Here is a 20,596-nt window from a genome sequence, read left to right on the forward strand (position 1 = left end):
ATGAAGCCACATAGCTAGCTCAGAACTTGGGCACCAGGATGTCGGAAGCCTTGCTCTTGACTGGCAGTGCAGACTCAGGCTCTGTTCTGTTTTGGGACCTTGGATACATCTCTCACCTTGAGAGCTACTGTTTCCTGTCTATTAGATGAATAATGACAATGCCTCTCAAGGGTGGCAGAGGTCTATAGGGGAGCAGGAACATGCTGACAACCCATCTTCCCCCCCAGGAGGCTTCTCAGGCAGGGCAGGGCCAGCTTCTCACTGCTGGAGTAGGGCCCAGGTCCAGCCTGGCTCTGAGCTCTGCAACATGCAGGCTCTTGTCCAGGTTACACTCCTGTGACTTCCAGGCACAGGGACCTCGCTTTGTTAGGACGTTTCACCCACCTCAGCTTCCTACCAGCCTCTGAGAGAGAAGCACTGATTCATGACCAAATGAAGTCCGGAATGTGTTAATCAATCGTGGCCTCCCTGACAGGGATGGATTTTAGTGGTGTTTTCAGCAGTTGAGCAAAATTTCCATTTGGGCTGTTGATCGGTCATCTGTGGCCGACACGCCTCTGTGGTTCCGTAATTGAGTATTACAGATAGATTGTCTTTGAATTATGAACTGCTGTAAGGAGATGACAAACATCTTAAATTACTGCCAGAAGAATTTCCTGCAAAGACAGCTGCTGTGTCCGCAGGGGATGGCTTTCTATGGCATCAGCTTCATATTTATTTCTTCATGGTATCATGTCAGGAAGATACCAAAAAGCCATTTTTAAGCCACCCTGATTCAAACTCACTTCAAACCAGTCAGAGGATTGGGATATCATCTCTGTATAATTTATTATTCTAATATCAGAAATTTGCTTAGTAGAATTCTGATGTGAAAAACTGACTTGGGCCTGAAAAATGTAAGCAAGTTCTAATTGGACACCTTTTATTTTTATCCAGCATGAGTACACATTTATGGAAATGTTATGTATCTTCACATTGCCAGCTACAGAAGTGAAAATTGTGTTGTAAATCATTAGTTGCACTCATTTATTCCGCCTCAGTTGTAAGGAAAAAGAATGTGACTCATTTAAAGAGAAAGAAAAAGAGAGTTTGGATGTGACCCTATAGAAAGTGGGTATAAATACTGTGGAGAGGAGTCTGTCTGCTCAGCAGGGAGCCAGGGGGTAGGCATGAGGCAATCCTGGCCAGCCGCCAGCAATGGCCATGAGGCAAGGGAGTGGCGGGTGATCTCAGTTTTGGGAGGCACAGGCCGCCAACATGAGATCTGGCTAAGCCCGATTCGGCCCCATTAGGGGGGGTTCTTCACCATCTGGGGCTCTACATCTCAGCGTAACCACTCTCATCAGAGTCTCCCTGCTATGTGCCTTTCCTGGAGCCCCACTGCCTGGGGCTAGGAGTGTGCAGGGAGGAGGGGCCCTTCCAGGTTCTCTGGGGAAGGCAGGAGGCTGTGTCTTCAGTGTTGAACCCCTTTCTGGTGCCAGGGTGAGTAAAGTGCAGCGAGACCCACCTTTCCTAGCAGTCAAGAGCTCAAAGTTGGGCTGGGATATGGCTCAGTGATTAAGAGCCCCTGCAGTCAGTCCCTGGCACACACACAAAAAAAATTCCCCCAAACAACAAAACAAACCCCTCAAGGTCTGAAGCCCGGTAGTGATGGAAAGAACTCTGCATAACAGATACAGAAAGGGACAACACAATTTCAAAGTGCTTTATTTGCTGAACATCTCTGATGAGCTGAGCACTTGGCATGTGCAATATCTCACTTAAGCCTCATGAGGACCCCTCAATGAAGAAATTATCCCCACGACATGGATGAAGGCATGACGAACAGAGAGGTTAGGTGCCTTACAAGGTCACATAGATAGGATGTGTGTTGGGATCAGGCTGACTCAGAAGTACACGCCCGCCCTGTCCATCATGTTAAAGGTGCAAAGTGCCAAAGACCATGGTGCTGCAGGCCTGTTAGAAGGCTCCCTGGAGGAGGAGGCTTTGACCTAAAGGTACACTCACTTCTTCCAGTTCTCTGACTGACCTGAAGGAGATCGTGACTGTGGCGGTAGTAATAATAATATTGGGGTGTTCATTATCTGCCAAGCATCATTCTATACATTTAACATATTTCTAACTCATTTGTTCCCCACAATTTCCCTCTGAAGGGGTGTGGTTGTTATCCCAGGTTCACAGATGAGAAAATGGACATTGAGAGACATTTGGTGCTTAACTGGGACTGTGAAAGGCAGGGCAAGGATCTGAACCCAGGGTCTGGCCCCAGTCAGGGCTCTTAACTGAAATGGCTGCCCAGTGGAGGTAAAACAGACACACCAGGCCTGGGGAACACCACGAGTGAAGCAGGAGTGTCAGGTGTGCTTCGGAAGCAGGGGAGCCAAACATGAACAGAGGCTCCTGCTGCCTGTCACAGCCAAGCCCCCACATTCTCTCTCTAGCATTTCAATCCTCTGACGGACTCTCTGAGCACTTTCAAGGGGAGGAGAGTGAAAGTCTGCACATGGGATTCCAGTTTGGATTCTAGCTGGGCTAAAGGACAGGGGAGGCAGGGGCACAGAAAAAGGGAGGCCAGGGCCGCAGAGAGCTAAGACTGGCTGAAATGGAAATGACTTTAAAAAAGTGCTGGAGCAGGTGTGTCCTCCTGCCTGCCCTGAGCACCAAGCATCTCAGCACTTCCGGTCCAGCTTTCCCTGGTCTAAACCTCCCAGCTCCACATGTGTGTGCACTTGAATGGGACCTTACAGACATTTCCATGAGACCTCTTTTGAGGGTCATTCCTCTTTTCAGGCTCTGTCTCAGCTATGAAACTCTGCCCTCTTCTACAGAGTGAACATGTAGAAAAAATGCAACCTTGTGGACACGGCTGTGAGCCACTTAAGCTTTACAAGAACAAGAGGAGGGCCAATGGTAGCAGTGGAGAAAAGTATGCCATTAAAAATTTATGTTTGGTCCATCAAAGTTTAGCCCAAATTTCCAGATTCTTCAAAAAAATGGAAGCTTCTCTGCATCTCAAAAATAAAAACAACAACAGAGTGACTTGTAATTTAGTTTATAAAACTATGGATGCCATTCCAACTGGGTGAGATGAGGAGTGTATCTGCCATGCAAGGAATACTACTGAAAGAAACACAAGGCAGTTCATTTATTCTACAAATAAGAGCAACTGCCTGAAGGTCGGACTTCTTTATCTACTTTAAATAAAGAGTGTCAAAATCCTACCGCTTAAAAAAATAACTCAAGGGCTGGAGTCTAGCTCAGTGGTAAGCACCTGCTTGGTGTGCACAAGGCCTATTGCTTGTGGTTCAATCCCTATTGTTGCCAGAAAATAAGCGGGGGAGGTGGTGGACTTTGATCCAATCCAACTATTTTGGCTATTATGGTTGCTTAGATCAGCTTGTCAACTCAGACAATAAGTGAAGTGGCTGGAATTTTGATCACCTTGGGGAAAATGCTTACTAAGAACCTTGTCTTCCAATCCATGAGCATGGTCTATCTTTCCATTTACTTAGGCCTTCTTTCATTATTTATCAGTGTTTTGTAGTTTTTAGGGTGGAGGGCTTTGACATTATTTGTTCTTCCTAAGATTTTATGTCTTTTGGTGCCACTGAAGATTCAACTGTTTTCACAATTTCTAGTAACAACTGTCTGCTGATAGCATATAAGAATACAATTGATTTTCGCCTGTTAATCTTATACCTTGCTAAATCATTTATTAGTTCTTAATTTTTTATAGACTTCTGAGAAACTGTTACCCTTTGTTCTTACACGACACTGGATAAATTTTCTGTCTTACTCTTAACACAGCCCTTTCATGTGGCTTACTAAGGTGGGCACTGTTGGCGTCCCTGCCAGGCCCTCTGTGGAGGCTGGTGTAGCCACCCTCCTGCTGCTGGGAGGATTGGCTGCCATGGGCCCACAGCTGCCTTTTTCTCAGATGCGCTCTCCTACTGAAGGGGATGGGGAGGCCACACCAATGATTAAATGACAGGCAAAAAGGCCAGTCCTCAAACAGTATAATGAATGACTCCACTCATAGGAAATGTCGAGAACAGGCAAACCATAGAGACACATTTCTAGAGCCAGAGAGAGAAGTTTGGGAGGAAACTGGAGAGTGACTACCAAAGAGTATAGGATTGCTTTATGAAGTAATGGAAATACTGTAAAATAGATCCTGGTGTTAATGTACAGCTCTGTAAATAGATTAAAAACCACTGAATTGTAAATTTTAGACAGATAAACTGAATCTGGTACCCAAATAAACCATCAAAAAGGAATAGCAACAATAATAGCTATCATTTACTGAAGATGTGCTATGGGCCAGTCTATATTATTTAAAATTCTTCCAACATTTCTAAAATGTATTATTGTGCATGGGGCGGGGCTGGGGTCAGTCCTTGCCCTATGGTGGGACCACCTGTATGGTTTCATTAGTGTTCTAGAGCCCTGTGGATCAGGCTGCACTCATGTGATGGTTAAGACCAAACTTCCTGTGCTTTTTCTCTGTCTTATTTCCTCACTCTCTGTCCCCGAGAGCCAACCCCAATCCCTGTCTCTGGGTTTCCTGCTAGGGACCCCAACCTAACAGTTACTTTGGCTGGACCTCATGATATTTCATTATTCTAATGATAAAATGTAGAAAGATCCGAATGGGAGCTAAGTAACAAGACTGAGGGCTCCTTAGCCACCTGATTTCTCCACTGCCACATCCACTAAATATAACAAAGACCTGTGGCTGGAGCTACTTGCTCTTTCCTTTATTGCTTTGCTGCCTTCAAAACTAATGCATGTTTAGCATTGCGGTGACACACCTGTAACCCCAGAAATTCAGGAGGCTGAAGAAAGAGGCTCAAAAGTTTAAGGTCAGCTTGAGCAACTTAGCAAGACCCTTCTCAAAAAATAAAGTGCTGGTATTCAGTGGTAGAGCACCTCTTGCTTCAATCCCCAGTATCTGCTCTGAAAAAAAAAAAGTAATGCATATCTTAAGAGAGCAGATGAATAAACTACAGCAGTGTGAGTAAACACACTGCAGTCATGAAAAAGAACAAGGACAATCTACACACTGAGAGTGGAGTGATTGCTGAGATAAATGGTTAAATGAACCAAGTAAAAGAAAGTATATTCATGTTGTGGGGTATGTTTTGTAAGAGAAATAAGAAGACACATGATGCACACAGCTTACCCTCAAACAGATCAGAAAAGGATAAACATGTAGACAGCAGCTGTCACAAACAAGGGCTGAAGCAGTTGGGGTCAAGTGTTAACAACAAGTAAACGTGGGTGAAGGGTACACATTTGTTCTATTCACTATCCACACTCTTGCAACTCTTCTGTAAACTTAAAAACATTTCTGAATAAAAAGTAGAGAAAAAAACAATACAAGATTGCTAAAAATACAAGGAAATATTGTGAAAATATAGAATATCAAATAAAAAATGGGAGAGGGAAGGAAATTGCTGGAAAGCCCTCTTCCCACTTGGGAGTTCAGGTGTCCTTCACAGATTCACTGTTAATATGTATATTCTAGATGATAAACACATATGCACCCCTGCAATGGTACCCCACCAAGGATCTACACCAGGCTCACGTTCACTCCTCACACAGGAGTTTGTCGGAGGAACTCTGAAATCCTGAAAACTATTTCTGCTGGGTAAAATCTAGATGGTTGGATATCTTTCTGTATTTTGATAATAAATGCCCTAACCTGGGAGGACAGGTGGTTTCAGGGCCTTTCAGCCCTCCAGGGACTGGCCAGGCATAGGCGACCCACTCAGTGCTGCTCCCTGGTAAGCTTCAGGACCCTGGACAGAGACTGCTCCTGTCCCTAGGTGTGCTGAGGTCTGCAGCCCCTGCAGCGGGGTCCCAGGGAGGTCTCAGTTGCTCTCTTCAGCATTAGACTCTCTAGGTGTTGGGGGATGCCCAGCTGACTGCTCTGCTGATGTGTGACCTGCGGGGGGCTGGGGGGCACCATCTACTTCAGAAGCTGAACCACTGAAGTCTTCACCATGACAGCACTTGGGTGCTGTTGGGTTGGCCCTGCTGGAAGCCTGGGTCATGCCTCCCCTCTGGTGGGTGCTCCACTTACACCCAAACATCTGGTCACCTCAGGCATCTGACCAGATGTCTGGCCCATATATGTGAAACATCTGGCTTGTCTAGATTTGCAGTTTCCTCTTGGGTCTCATCTCCCTCTCTCCCGCCACCTGTTTTGCTTCACTAGGAAGCAATGATCCAGTTGTTGCCAGGACCTTCACTCAAGGCCAGCTCATCCTGTACAACCCAAAGAGAATCTTTTGTTTCATTTTAAGGATTTTTCTAACCTACAAAAAAAGTCACATAAATCACACTTGTTTTACCTAATCTAAATATTACATGACAAAAGCCATATTTTAATTGAAACTAGAAGGCAGGAGAAGGGGATGACATACAATTCTTGGTGGCAGAGGAGTGGCCTAGATAATAGCCAGTCTGGAGCATTGCAGCTTAACTGGAATGAACTGGTTCTGGGGCAGAAGTTCCCAGAAAAGAATGAATGGAAGAGTTCATGGTCAGAACCATCACACCAACCCTGGGGTAGCCAAGAGGGGCCCTGTTCTTGTCTATAACTGCCACACCACTGCAGCCACAGCCTGCTTATGATGCTCTTCAGAGCCATGCTCCCATGCTCCAGGGTAAACAGTAACTATTCTCAGGGACCAGAGATTCCTGGCTGTCCATTGTATCCATGACCTGGGAGTGATCACAGCCTCGAATTTTTTTCCTGCCTGGTCTCCAGTATTAATCACAGTCCTCAGCCTGTGGCCCCAATGCCCCTTATTCCTTTTCTCCATGGGTGGCTATGCTCAGCTTTTTAATTTATTTTCTCCCTTCCTGATGAGTTGGGCATTCAAAACCTGTGTGTGGAATATGCAAGGAGGCTGTATTTTATTAATATTAATATTTGATTGCCAGAATAGCAAGGGCAGCCAGGTGGTAACGGACACAGGCTTGATGCTTGGCTCTGCTGCTGCCAATCTGTGTGGGCATCAAGTGTACCTACACATCTCTGAGCCTCAGTGTTCTCATCTGGAAGACAGAGTGAGTGTCAACCACTCCAGGGCTGTGAGAAGATCAAGCGAGAATCAGTGATATGGCCAGGGTCACCCGGCAGGAAGCTGTGTGGTATGTACTCAGGCGGCACCCAATAATTATACTTCCCTCTCATCTTTCTCTGAGTATCTGATCAGAAGATCTTTTTTTTTTCATTTGCACAAATTACATCTTTCTTGCTATTCATAATTTCCTCTTTATTTTTAAAAGAAGATGGCAGGCTTGTGTGTGAGAAGGAGCGCGGGCACACATTAAGGTTCAATCCAAAATGGACAATTTTCCAGATTTCCATTACCCGCTTCCCATGCCCTATCTTAAACACAGCTGTCAGGACAAGAGGCTCATTAAAAAGATTGTTTTGACTGATGGAATGCTCATGTATCAAATTGGAAATCCAGCCAAAAATACTCGAGGGAGGTAGACAGAGGTGGTGGCGAGCCGCAGAAGGGAACTGTTTTGCAGAATGTTAAAGATGAAATCTGCTGGGCAGAAGGTGCCTGCCTCTGCCTGGAGCCAGAGAGTCCAAGAAGGCACTGCTGCAGCCACTCAAATGTGAGCACCTTGGTCAGTACATTTCTGTTTTAAAACTGGGCAAAGAGACATTCTCACCAGGTAGTGAACCTTTAACACAGCAGCCAGGTGAGCTGGCTCTTCCCTACCTTGGGCCCCTGGGCCCCTCTCCATTCCAGCCCAGCCTTGATGGGCGGGCCGTCTTCCTCCATGAGTCCTTTACATGCAGGCCCCCCACTGCTCTGTCCACGTGCTTCTTTTCTCACCTTCCCTCTCACTGCTGTCACCTCAGACACCTACTGATGACTACATCACCTCCCAGACTCAACTCTGTGGCGTCGAGCACCTCTCTTCTGACATCCCTTTGAGTACTGCCAACTGAGCTTATGTCTTCCTCAGCGCTTGCCCCTCCTCCTGTGGGTTGAACTGACCATCACGCACAGTGACTCAACTAGGGACAAGGGCTAGCCTAGACTCTCTCCCTTCTCCTAATCCATTTGTGCTGGGGTTGGTTTGTCTGTCTATCCTGTCTATCCCATTGTCCCTCTATCCTTTTGTCCTCTGCAGTCTTTGTGGGGCCTGGTTTCCTGCCCTGTGCCTTCCAGCCTGTCATCTTCTGTCTTCAGATGTGCCCGGATGACATTCAGCTCACAGTAGCTATGACGGATTAACCAAGCAAGGTTGATTTATGTATGCCATAAAAAGAAAGGAGGTGAGCATTCCAGGAAGGGTGCTGGTCCAGGAATCCATCACGGATCCAGCTCCTTCTACATTTTTGCTTTGCATCCTTGGACTTCAGCTTTTATTCTCAGGAATGCAAAACCGCCATAGGACTTCCAGCATTGCATCTAGGCTCCAAGCAGGAAGAAGAGGAAAGGGCCACTCTGGGAATGATTTTGATTCGCTTTAACCCCCCCTCTTCTGCCTCTGTTGTCATTCCTTGTGTGATGACCAGAGCCATGGCAGCCACTGGAAAAGGTCTGGCCTTGGCAGAGAACCATGCCAGGAGGCAGATCAGGAGCTGGTGTAGTTCTGGGTGCTACCAATTACCTTGGCCTTCTGTTTATGTGACAGGTCTCCTCATTCTCAAACAGGACAACTTGTAGTGTCCTATTTTGTGGAGCGCAAAGGCACCAATGTGACCTTTTGCTTATTACAAGAGTGACTCTCCTTTTAGGGTGACCGACCATGCAGTTGTGAACACTATATAAACTGGTCTTTGGAAGCTCTTACACACCAACAATTTACCTATTGTCCAAGAGGTCTAGAAGTTTCCTTGCTGGGGTGGGAATCAGTAAGGCTCTGGAAGTACTGCTTTGTCCATGACCTTAAAGTTATTTCTGCCTTCTGAAGCACCTTGTGGATGTTCAACAGGACCAGATACGGACCCAAAGGCGGTATGTGGTCATTTTCCATCAGTGAATGAAGGAAACAAAGATGTGACCTCAAACCACACCTATGACAACTGGGAAGCAATTTGGAAGTGAGAAACAGACAACATGCATGAAGCAGAGTGTGCGTTATCAAAACACCCCTAAATGTGTCAATGGAAAACAAAGAAAATCTTTCCTCACTTTGACTTACACTGCAGCCTTTCTCTGTGGCTGAAAAAGACTACACATAGAAGATGCTACGTGAATAATAATTTCTAGAAGAATCAATGGCTCTTAATATTATCCAGAGTGTCAATGGCGATTGCTCTTGAGTACAGGGCCAGAGGTTGCTGAGCTGCTGCCACTTTTTTCTTCTGTGGCCTGAGTTAAGAACACCCCTTTCATTTCTATAGCTACTTTCCCCCTCCTCTTTTTGTACTGAGAATTGAACCCAGGGGTGCTTTCCAATGAGCTACGTCCCCAGCCCATTTTATTTTTTATTTTGAGACAGGGTCTCACTAAGTTGCTGAGGCTGGACTTGAACTTGCAATCCTCTTATAACAGCCTCCCTGGCTGCTGATATTATAGGTGTGTACCACCATGCCAGACTCTACAAGGCCACATTTAGGTCTGGGTAAGCACCTATGTAATACCCACAATTTTCACTAAGATTTTCATAATCCTGCTTTTTACAGAAGCAGTTTGCTCATCCTTGACCCAGACTTCATTATAGGGATCCCTCTTATTACTCTTTTCATCTTATAAAAAGCTTAAAAGATACAAATGAGTATAAAAAAATAACATAACATTCATAGTCCCATGACCCAAAGATAATGTGTGTTAAGATCTACTCTTACTGTTTAAAAAAAAAGCAATGCTGAGATTACAGCCAAAGTCCCTTCACATTTAAGGCTAAGCCAGAACTTGGGCAAGAGGTTCAGCAGCCTTGCAAGGCTGAGAAGGGTGACTCTGTGGTCCTGACCAGGAGATGGGAGGCAAGTGCCCACCACCACGGTGCTCCAGCATGCAGGTGGATCAACCCCATCAACAAGGCTTGCTTTCTGCTGAAAACAGTTGTTCCATAGATAGATCAGTGGCCTTGGCCCAGAGGAGGCCAACCAGAAATCTGCTGGGTTGACTGAATTTTAGGTGCCCCCAAAGCAGATGTCAAGGTAGTTTTGTGAAGACAGAGCCATGAGGTTGAGGCTGCTGTGAATTATAAAGTAAAGGAAGAAAAGAAGGAAGGAAGCATGAAATGACACTGTCCTGGGAGTCACCAAGGCCACAGATACCAGGCAAGGCTTATACTATGAGGAGCCACGTGCCTATCACACAGGGAGCAAGCAAAGAGCATTCCTGTCCCCACCATGGTTTATGGGGAAAGAAGCTTGAAAATCAAAAAAGGCTCTAAGACATCAGGAAGTCCTAATCCAGGATTCTGTCTGTCCCCTACTGACTGTCCCCAAGCTCCAGGACCCTGGGGGTTAGGCCCTTAATTTCCAAACACAGAAAACAGGTACAATGAATCTGAAAACACCAAGAGGTCAATTTGACAGTAAGCAATGTACCTGATCCACGTAGAGAGCTCCCAAGGGATGCCGGATCTAGCCAACAAGATATGACTCTAGATCTGGGGATAAAGCTCAGTTGGTAGAGTGCTTGCCTCACATGCACAAGGCCCTGGGTTCAATCCCCAGCACCACCAAAAAAAGAAAAGAAAAGATATGATACTCAGTCTCGTGCAGCCTTACCAAGCCAACTTCAGGCCCTAGTTCCATAAAAACTATGCAAACAGATGTAGGCACAAAGTGAAGTTTGTGGCAATAGCATTTATCACACACACACACACACACACACACACACAAAAACAGGTGGAAATGGCCTAACTGTCCAATAATGGCCAAAGAGTTAAAGGAACATGGCATGTCATAGCAGTAGTTTGGGGAATGTTTTTTAATGACATGAGAGAATGTTTGTATGCCATCATCTTGTCTTTCACAATGCTCGTATGAAATGGTGCTGGCTATATGAGAAGAAGGTAGTTCTCAATAACAAGAAAATGTGGATGAAAGGTTGCTCAGAAACCAGGCCACCTGAAACCCTCCCACCTGTGCAACCAGAGGTGGCCTCTGCATGTGAAACCACGAACTATGCTAAAGATGAAGCCCGTGAACGTGGCATGGTGTGTGAGTATGTGTGTGGGGTCATTGGTGAATAAGGTGCTGGCATAGTAAACACAAACTCGGATTCCTGAAGAGACCCTTAATGGAATCTGCAGATAGTCATAATGCTGCTGTTTCCAGTGTCAAGCACAGACCGCTGTCCAAGACTTCTTCCCTGGCAATTCAGGCAGGGAACAGGCAACACTTCTCTGTTCAGTCAGAGTTGGTGCACACCACAGTTAAGTGCCAACACTTTACAGACACGAGCTGGAATAATAAACTGGCTGTCGTAATTTTTCTCTTTCCTCAAGATTCCTTTAATCATTCCTTTAATGTTATGATTCCTTTAATCACCACTTTCTGGAGCCACAGTCCCCACCCTGTCAATTGAGTTTTTTTCTGGGGCCACAATCCTCTGCTAATGTGCCCCCTGGCCTTGTATCCCAGGGAGCTGACCAGAATGCAGAGGCTGCACAGACCTTGGTCTTAGGAAAGATCACAAACAGCCTTTTGGTTGCAGAAGGCACAACTCACATGCGAAGGTTTCTGAAAGGATGACCCGAGAGGCTTACTCTGGAGGCCAAGGAGTAATCCAGCCCTGAGCGGGCTCCTTGGAGCCTCCCTTAGCACAGACCCTTTTGGACGTTTAGCTGCCAAGCCTTCCTGACTGGCTGGAGCACTCCTTCTCCTCAGGTCCCTGCACAATGAGGGTGAACAGGGGCCCAGTGGGAGGGCAGGTGGACCCTTCCCCGCACAGGTGTGCTAGTCCTTCCTGCTTGCGTTCAGTGCTTGGTCCAGGCACATTCCGCTCATCCACATGTTTTTGTTAGCTCCACAGCAGCATCACTATACGTGGCCCATGGCTAAGGCTGGGCCCTGAGCACAGGCTGCCACTTCCCTGCCCAGGAAGCTGATCTGACGTCCTGGGCCTCATCTTCCTTGTCTTTTAAAATGGCCATGCTATCAAAAGTAATCTACAGATTCAATTCAATACCCAACCAAATACCAATGACAGTCTTTACAGAACTAGGAAAAACAGTCCTCAAATTCATTTGGAAGAATAAGAGACCCAGGAATTCTGAACAAGAAGAGTGATGCAGGAGGCATCACAATACCCGACCTCAAATTATACTACAGAGCCATGTAGCAAAAACAGCACAGTGTTGGCATCAAAGCAGACATGAAGACCACTGCAACAGAAGACACAGAGATAAGTCCACACAGACAGTCATCTTATACTTGACAAAGGTGCCAAAAATATGTGTTGGAGAAAAGACAGACTTTTAACAAATGGTGCTAGGAAAACTGGATATCCACATGCAGAAGAATGAAGTTAGATCTCTCTCTCTCTCTCTCATCCTGCACAAAACTCAAATCAAAATGGATCAGACTTAGGAATTAGACCAGAAACCTTGCAACTGCAAAAAGAAAACAGAGAGTCAACACTCCATCATATAGGTGCAGGCACTGACTTCCTCAACAAGACCCCCAAAGTCCAAAAAATTAAACCCAGAAACAATGAGGGAGATGCCATCAAGTGAAAAAGCTTCTACACAGTAAAGGAAATGACTAAGAGTGTGAAGAGTAGTGGCAGATAATCTTGGCCAACTACTCCTCTGGCAGGGGAACTCAAGATCTTAACTTAATGCCAAAAAAACTAAATAGCCCAACCAAAAAGTGTCAAAAGAACCCAACATCAACTTCTTCAAAGGAGAAACACAAATGACCAACACACACATGAAAAATACTCAACATCTCTAGCAACCATCCCTCTGGCTCAGTGTGTAGTGTGGGGTCCATGCTCTTTGCTGTATGAATAAACGCCGACTTAACTTCAGGAATCAGCAGCACACATTTGCACATGCCAGATTCTTAATTTATAAATATTTACCATCAGGACTTGATTTTAACTTTAATTAGCCCAACTGTTAAGGATACCTCCAAAGTGAGAAACATAATCCATCACTCACACCAGATGTAGCTGCGGCAGTTAGTCTCTTATCTGGGTTTATAGTGAATCAGACGCAGGCATCCAGTGATGAGAGCATAATGTTCTCTGGGGAAGGGATCAAAACAGGGAACAGACCAAACCTGGGAAAGTGAATTCATGCCAAGCCCTAGAAAATAAAGAGCACAAAATTCCTCTGGTCGATATGTCCCCATATACCCTTGATTCTATGGATACTTAAAAAGGAACCATTGTTGAGCTCTCACTACGAAGGTGGTTAAAATAGGAACTATCAGGAGTGTTTTTCTTTTTTTAAAAAAAACACCCTTTAAATGAGGGTACTATTTATCATATTTTGAAAAACCCTATGAAATTATGCATTCAAAGGTTGCTGACCAACACATTAAATGGTGAGATGTGTGTTTTAAAAAGATATAATCAAGTTCTATAGATAAGTTCCCTAACAATTTTTCATCTAGTACAGTGGTTCCCACTTTTTTAAATTAGTAGCTCCTATTCATATGGCTAAAAGTATATGTGTTCTACATCTACACTGAGGAATCCTGGACTCAAAAACCCAGTCCATTTTCCTGCACATCCCAGAGCCAAGAGGAATTTCTTCTGGCTTCTATTCCTGTAGTCTGCATGGTGCATGGAGTTTATAATTCTTACTTCTCCAGTTTGCAGTGTTGTGTTAGCAAACTCCTGGCCAGTCCTGGAAGCAGACCTGCCTCTCTCTACCTGAAGTCTCATGTCAGCCCCCTGGAAGAAGGATGCCAGCACCTTTGGTGTGAGAAGACCAATCTAGCTAACAGGTAAGGCAATCTGCCCACGGTATATGACCCTCAACTAAGTTCAGGGTCATATAACCACAAACATGCCTGCACCAAGAGCTTGCTACAAGCTGGGTGTGGTGCCAGGTACTTCTTTACTTGCCACGTTGATTCCCACACGAACCCTTTGAGTCTGGGATGAGTGAGAAAGACAAAACATTCAGCAGCGTGTCCCATGCTCTGGTCCAAGGCGCATATCTGGGACAAGGAGGAAGGTCCTTAGGAAGCTGAGGCCTGTGTACAACCCTGCTATGTGACCTGGCCTCTCTCCTCCTGTCAGCTGCACACTATCACCTGTGCCACTCTGTAAGCTTTCCTTTCTCTGAATACCACTCAGATACTCTGTCTGTAACTTTATGTGTTAAAATGAACACCAAAGCATTAGGTATTTTATTTGCCCCACAGATCTTCCCATTCCATCTCCACCCCTAAATTGCATCGTGGGCCTCCAGGGCAATGTGTGCCTCACCTGACTCACCCTCAACTGAGGATCAGAGGCGCCTGTGTTGGGCAGACCCTTTAGTGAGCCAGGCCATTGCCACAGTGTGGCCACCAGACGCCTACTGGGATCAGACATATACACAGTATACCCAGTGTGCATATGTGTGCACAAGCTTTCAAGGGGAGCAAGAGCACCACACTGCAATGGGAACGTTCCTCTAAGCCTGAGTTGTAGTGCTACAGTATGCAGGTCCTACACATGTTTTTATAAATAAAGTTGGAATGTGGCCATATCCTGTTGTCTCTGGCTGCTTTCACATTATACATGCAGAATTGAGTAGCTGCTACAGAGACTGCAGGGCCTGATATTTACTGCCTGATCCTGTTCAAGAAAAGTATGTGAACCTCTGTACCTAGGGATGCGTTTCCCGTATGAGGGTTAGCTGGTAAACCCTAAGCCATAGAGGATGTGGACATGACGTGTGTTTTGCTGAAGCAGATTTGAGTCAAGCCTAATTCTTCCCTATTCAACCAATATTTCTTTATTATGGGGGTGCTATTGTGTGAAAGTCTTGGCTCAGGTCTGGGCTTACAGAGGTGAATAAAGCTGAGACCTGCTGCCTAGAGGAGCCAAGAGGATAGAAACAATTTCAATATGACTTGGTGAGACATTAGAGTAGGAGTTGATGTTTTATTCCTCCTATAAAGCACACCCTGACCTTTATGTTCTTTAAAACTTTGAAATTCTAAAACCATAACCATGGGCTAGGATTTTTCTCTATCAAGCTCATTTTCTCTCATTTTTGTTTTAAAAGCATAAATACTAGAGATGAAACTCTCATTCTGTGAAGCTACCCATTAACTTTTGTCGGAAAGATCAACTTACAGGGATCCCTCCCACCCCCCACCCCCAATTCCCAAATTTGCTCCGGACTCTTTAATACACAGTTCTAATCTCCATGTTGAGAATGAAAAAAAGAACAAGTATTGAGACATCAGGGGAAACACTGTCAGTTAAAGAGCTGGACATTTTATTTTTATCGGAAAAAATTTTTATTACAAATTATTGAGTTTGATAACACTATCAGGTGCTGGTTACTACAAGTCACCAAATTAAATGCAGCCTAAATCAGGGGAATCATAAGAACTAGGTTGAAGAATGCAGTTAGAGAGGACCTCAGAGTCATGCATCTCTGCCTTTCTGACACCCCGTTTAATGATCAAATCACAATCACCATTGTAAGTTATGAATTCCTGTGGACATCTGTTTTCTGGCTCATGGACATTTGTTTTTTAAGATTGAGTTTTTAAATGTCAATCCACATTAACTGGGTTACATATTAACCTTCCACAGCAAGGAACATGAGGAATGGAGATGAATCCAGTTTCCACCAGGATTTCATTATCTCCTATCTGTCTTTGCAACTCCAACTAGGTATCAGGTGAATTAAGGGGAAAACCAATTTCTACATCCCTTGGATGTGATGAAATTGATTATCCTCAGGCAGAGCAAAAGAAGACAGAAAATAACAGGTGCCACTTCACATCTGCGTATCTCTCTACCCTGAGATCTGTTTATTTGTACCAGTTATTGACAACGTTTTTGTATCACACAAAAAAGGTTTTTTTATTGAGCTTCAAAAGTAGAAACAGGATGCATCTGTTTCTAGGGAAACCTGAGCTTGGAAACTGTTGGGTTTTGAATCACAGAGTGCATTCCTACACACATGGTGGCCCATTGTACAGTGACATCCCTTCCTCTTCATTTACGCTATCTCATTTAAAAAAATTAATGCAACAATGGGAGATGATTGTTGATGCTCATTATTAAATCATTTATTCATCCCACACAATGATTCAGAATTATTCATTAAACTTGCTGGAAGGAAGCAGAGTTCTGCCTCCATGATGGCTTGGGGAGGGATGTGTTCTTTAAAAGGATATTTTATAACAACACAATTATCATAATTAAAAGCTACCCTGATAGTCTGATGAGTGGTTGACATATTTTTGAGCACTGGCATTTTAGCACAAGGAGATAAATGAGACTGAAATGGTATTAGGGGATAATAGTGCTGTGGGCAACTGAAGGCAACACTGAATACCATCTGCTATCACCACCTCGATTCTATCATGGTCTTTAAGTTAATGAATTTACAAAACATCAGCTGAACTTTGGCTTTCCACAGTAAGTTCTAATTCTGTTGCTGTTTCCCCAGATGATGTCTGTATTCTGAGCCCTGGATGTGCATGTGCCCACGAGGGCGCGCTCACTTGTGCCTCCCAGCCCAGCAGGTCATAGCCTGTGGCCCCTGCATCAGCACCTAAATGGCATCTTTCCGCTCAGGGTGCTCAGTCTTGTTCTGTGTCTAAAGGTCACTGAGCAAAGGGCCTGGCTTGGCCAGCCATTCAGACAGGCAGGGGATGGCAGGAAGGGGACCCACTTCGGGCTTTTCCTGTACAGCAGGTTCAGGGGAAGATTCTAAGGCTTAGTGGCCAAGACGAGGCAGCTTCTCATCCCCAAAGGCGGTGCCTGGGGGAGAAATGGGGAGGGGAACACTTGGGGGGGGAATAGATGTCTGAGTGGCCCTTGAAGGCCCCAGGGTGGACGCTGGTAGAGAGATGCACACAGGCTTCTCCAAGACCAGGGAGGCCGTGGGACAGGACTGAGAGTCTGAAAACACCTCAGGAAGCTGGGCCAGAGCTCTGTGGGGGCCCAGGCTTGCCTATGCCTTGCTGAGCCCAGGACGGGGCTGCACAAGAAGTGAGCATGTCAGTCTAGCTGCAGGAACGTGAGCCAGCATGAGCCTTCCTCACTCTGCAAGCACTGGTGGAAGGTGGCTGTGACTGACTGCCTGAGCTGGCCTCCCAAGCACAGAGGTGAAGGGACATCTGAGCTAGAAGGCTGCCTGGAGCGCTGACTGCCCAGGGAGGCATTAGGTGCTGGGGTTGAGATAGCTGAGGAAGAACTGGGTAGGGGCTGTCACACCAAAGGGACTGAGTAAGCTTGGCCGAGTGCAGGGAAGAGGCTGAAGGAGGCAGGGACTCTGGGAAGGGCATGGACAGGCGCTGGGCCATGTGCTGGGGTGAGGGGTTCCCAGAGAGTCAGGCTGTGAAGCTGTACACCCCTGTGGCTGCTGAGTGGTGAATGCATGAGTGGAAAAGTGAGCCCGGTTCAGAGCTGACGCTGGGACCAGATGAACATGATGGCCTGAAGAAGTGACCCGGCTGGAGAGATGAAGGAGGGGGAATTAAAGGGACTTGGAATGTCAGAGCTCCCCTCATGGTCCCTACTGGATGCAAGACCGTCCAAATGCCAGGGCCTGATGCCTCGGAAGAGTGGACCAAGGACCCCCTCTGCTATCTAGTGCTACCAAGCCACCTCCTGATTACGATGTGGCTTCCAACATAGCCCCCTACAGGAGAGGCTGCTATGTGGCTGGGGATAGGGCTCCATCTTGCCCTTGTTAGCCCACAAGCACTGAAGTTGTGGTTATTAGCCTCTGTGAGCTGGGGTGACTGGCGTTCACCTTGGCGACGCACACCAGCTCTGGGGTAGGGGGCGGAAGACTGTGGTCTGGACATTTCATTCCTCTCTGGGGCTCTTGGTGATGGCCAGTGGGGTTCTCTGTTAGCACTGAGGGTCTACTCAGTATTGGGGTGCCTGTGGGCAGCACACACTCTGCCCTAGGATGGGAAACTCAGAACCACATGCCGCTCAAGACCTGGCTGTCAAGAACAGGGACACCGAGCAGTCGGGTGGCGCCTGCACTGATCACCGCTTGCTGTGAAAGGAAATCATCTTGGTGGCATTAAATGGCTTCCTGGCTTTATTCTGTTATAAAACAGTCACTGTGGCAGAGCTGATGCTGTCCTGACACTGCCTCCTTGGCATCAGAACAGTTTTCTTCACCAATTCAAGCATGGCGTAACATTTCAAAGGTCTTTAATAGACGCTTTCCAACTTCATCTCCATGGAACAGTTGGAAAATGTCTCCAATTATAGAAGCTTTTTGTAAAATGTCTCAAAAACACAGAAGGGCTTTGTATCTTTCATAAGTACAAACATTTAATACTCAAAGATGAAATGAAGAGTAGCAGGGTATTTTTTTAAGGAATGCCTGCTCCTGGGTCAGGTCAATGCCTTTCCCTCTCTCGAAACAAACAAGTGAAGATATTTACATTTTAGAATATTTGATACAAGTAAGCCTTGGAAAGATTGGAAAGGAGGAACTAGGGCCAAGGAGAGATTCACAACAGTTGTCAAAGCTGGAACCCTGCCAAAGCCCTGGGGTAACTCGGGGAGTTGGCTGACGCTCTTCCTCTGGAGAAGGCCCTGGAGGGACTCCCAGGAGGAGAAATTAGGCCAGGGCTAGAGTCACCAAGTAAATCATCCTTTGGAAGCTGAGGTCTCACCTTCAAAAATGGGGTGTTCGATCCTCAGCACCACATAAATAAATAAAGAAATGTGTGCAACTACAACTAAAAAATAAAAACTTTAAAAAATGGGGTGTCTTCATTTTGTGTGTGCAAACGCATGCTATACGTGTGAGGGACTAGGAGTCTACAGCAGGGTAGACTATACCATGCGCCTCTCTTTACCCTGACTCAGGAAGAGAATGCCATGCCCCTTGTCTGGGGCAAACTGATGGGCCCTTAGACCTGCTCACCAAAGCCTCATCTCAGGACTTCCTGGGTTACACTGTGGGAGCCTGACTCTTAAGGACCACCTGTTCTCCAGGTAGTCTCTGCTTCCCAGAGAAATGAAGGAAGATGGCCCTCTCCTCCACCTCCTGAGGCATACCATTCCCCATGACCCTGCCTCCAGGAGCCCCATCTCCAGCTGTGAGAAGCTGCCACGTGCTGCTGTTTGGCAGGCCAGGGACCCTCCGGAACGCTCCACAGCCTGCTCTTCTACTGGCAACTGCCCTGTGGAGGGCGACGCCTGCTGCTCCTTATAGGGGAGCGCGCTGAGGCTGGAGAATCTGCAGCCTGACCACAGCCACAGCCAGCAAGTGGCAGAGCCTGGATGGGAACCCAGGCTCATCCACAGCCCTGTCCCCTCTCCCCTCTGCCAGGCCCTCTCCAGCCCTTAGGGCCTACCTGCTTTGGTGAACTTGTCTGCCATCTCCTTCCGCACAGACCTGGTGAGGTTGAAGTAGTCATCGTCCTCGTCAATGCTCTGTAAGAACAGCGGGATGTGCTGGAAGATGATGGCGTGCTGGCACTTCTGCTGCACAGCGAGGCTCAGCTGCTGGTCCAGCCACAGATCCTGGGCCTGCTTCAGGGCAGGGCAGCTGGAGGCGTCATACAAGAGCTGGGAGTTGAGTACCAGGAACAGGACACCCCCGACCCAGAAGCTGAAGTAGTCATCACCCCAAGTCTGGCAGAACTCTTCGATAGTCTCCGCCGTGGGGACATTGCCCACGTCATGGTTGCCACTGACGAAGACCAATGGGATCGCCCTGTCAATGGCTCCCAGAACTCGCTGAAGGTCCTTGGTCTGCTCCCTCTGGAAGGGCATCCCTGGAAGAGTGAAGGCCACATCCTGAGCTGGCTGGAGACTACTGAGGTCTTTACTAACATACAACTAAGCCAGAGACGAAGTCCAGATTCACCTCACCAGGCACATGGAAACTGCAAAGTAGTCACCTGCTAAAAGCAAATCAATAGGGGAGCTAGGAGTCCCAGTCCCTCCTCAGGACACCTCAGAAATTCAATGTCCACCTGGCCATTTGCCCCCCATTGCTGAGTGGTGTTGTGGAGTTGATCCTAACATTAAATATCAGTGAAGCTAAATTTCTATCTTTCATTTCTATGCACACTGAATATAGATGGTCCCACCTTCTCTGCTACATCAGTGGAGCATCATGGGTATCCTGTGACAGTGGACCCAACCCTGAATACCAGTCCGGCACCGGTGGCTATGTAAGGTCTTCTTATCATCCACGTAGCCTTACAGATTGTGCCACACCCTCGTGGGAAAAATCCTTTGAAACCGAGTGGCTAGATTGATGGGAACCTACATCGTGCCAAACTCCCTGGACACAGGAAGAGGTATTTTGTACCCCACCACAGTGTGAGGCACAGGGCTCCACACCTCACTGTAGGGCGTTCTCTGCCCCCAGCACCCGGGAATGATTTTTTTTTTTTTTTTATATTTTTATTTTTTAGTATTTGGCGGACACAACATCTTTGTTTGTATGTGGTGCTGAGGATCGAACCCGGGCCGCACGCATG

General features: G+C 46.5%; 1 protein-coding gene across 1 annotated transcript in view; it reads right to left on the reverse strand.

Annotated features, from left to right (window-relative positions):
- Cpped1 (calcineurin like phosphoesterase domain containing 1) overlaps positions 1-20,596 on the reverse strand; it is a 98,735-nt gene that overhangs the window by 10,407 nt on the left and 67,732 nt on the right. The window contains exon 3 of the mRNA XM_015491070.2: positions 19,460-19,882. Within this exon, the coding sequence (XP_015346556.1) occupies positions 19,460-19,882 (423 nt within the window). The remainder of the gene's footprint in view (positions 1-19,459; positions 19,883-20,596) is intronic.

Source organism: Marmota marmota, unplaced genomic scaffold (genome assembly GCF_001458135.2).
Source record: "Marmota marmota marmota unplaced genomic scaffold, marMar, whole genome shotgun sequence".
Taxonomy (NCBI): domain Eukaryota; kingdom Metazoa; phylum Chordata; class Mammalia; order Rodentia; family Sciuridae; genus Marmota; species Marmota marmota.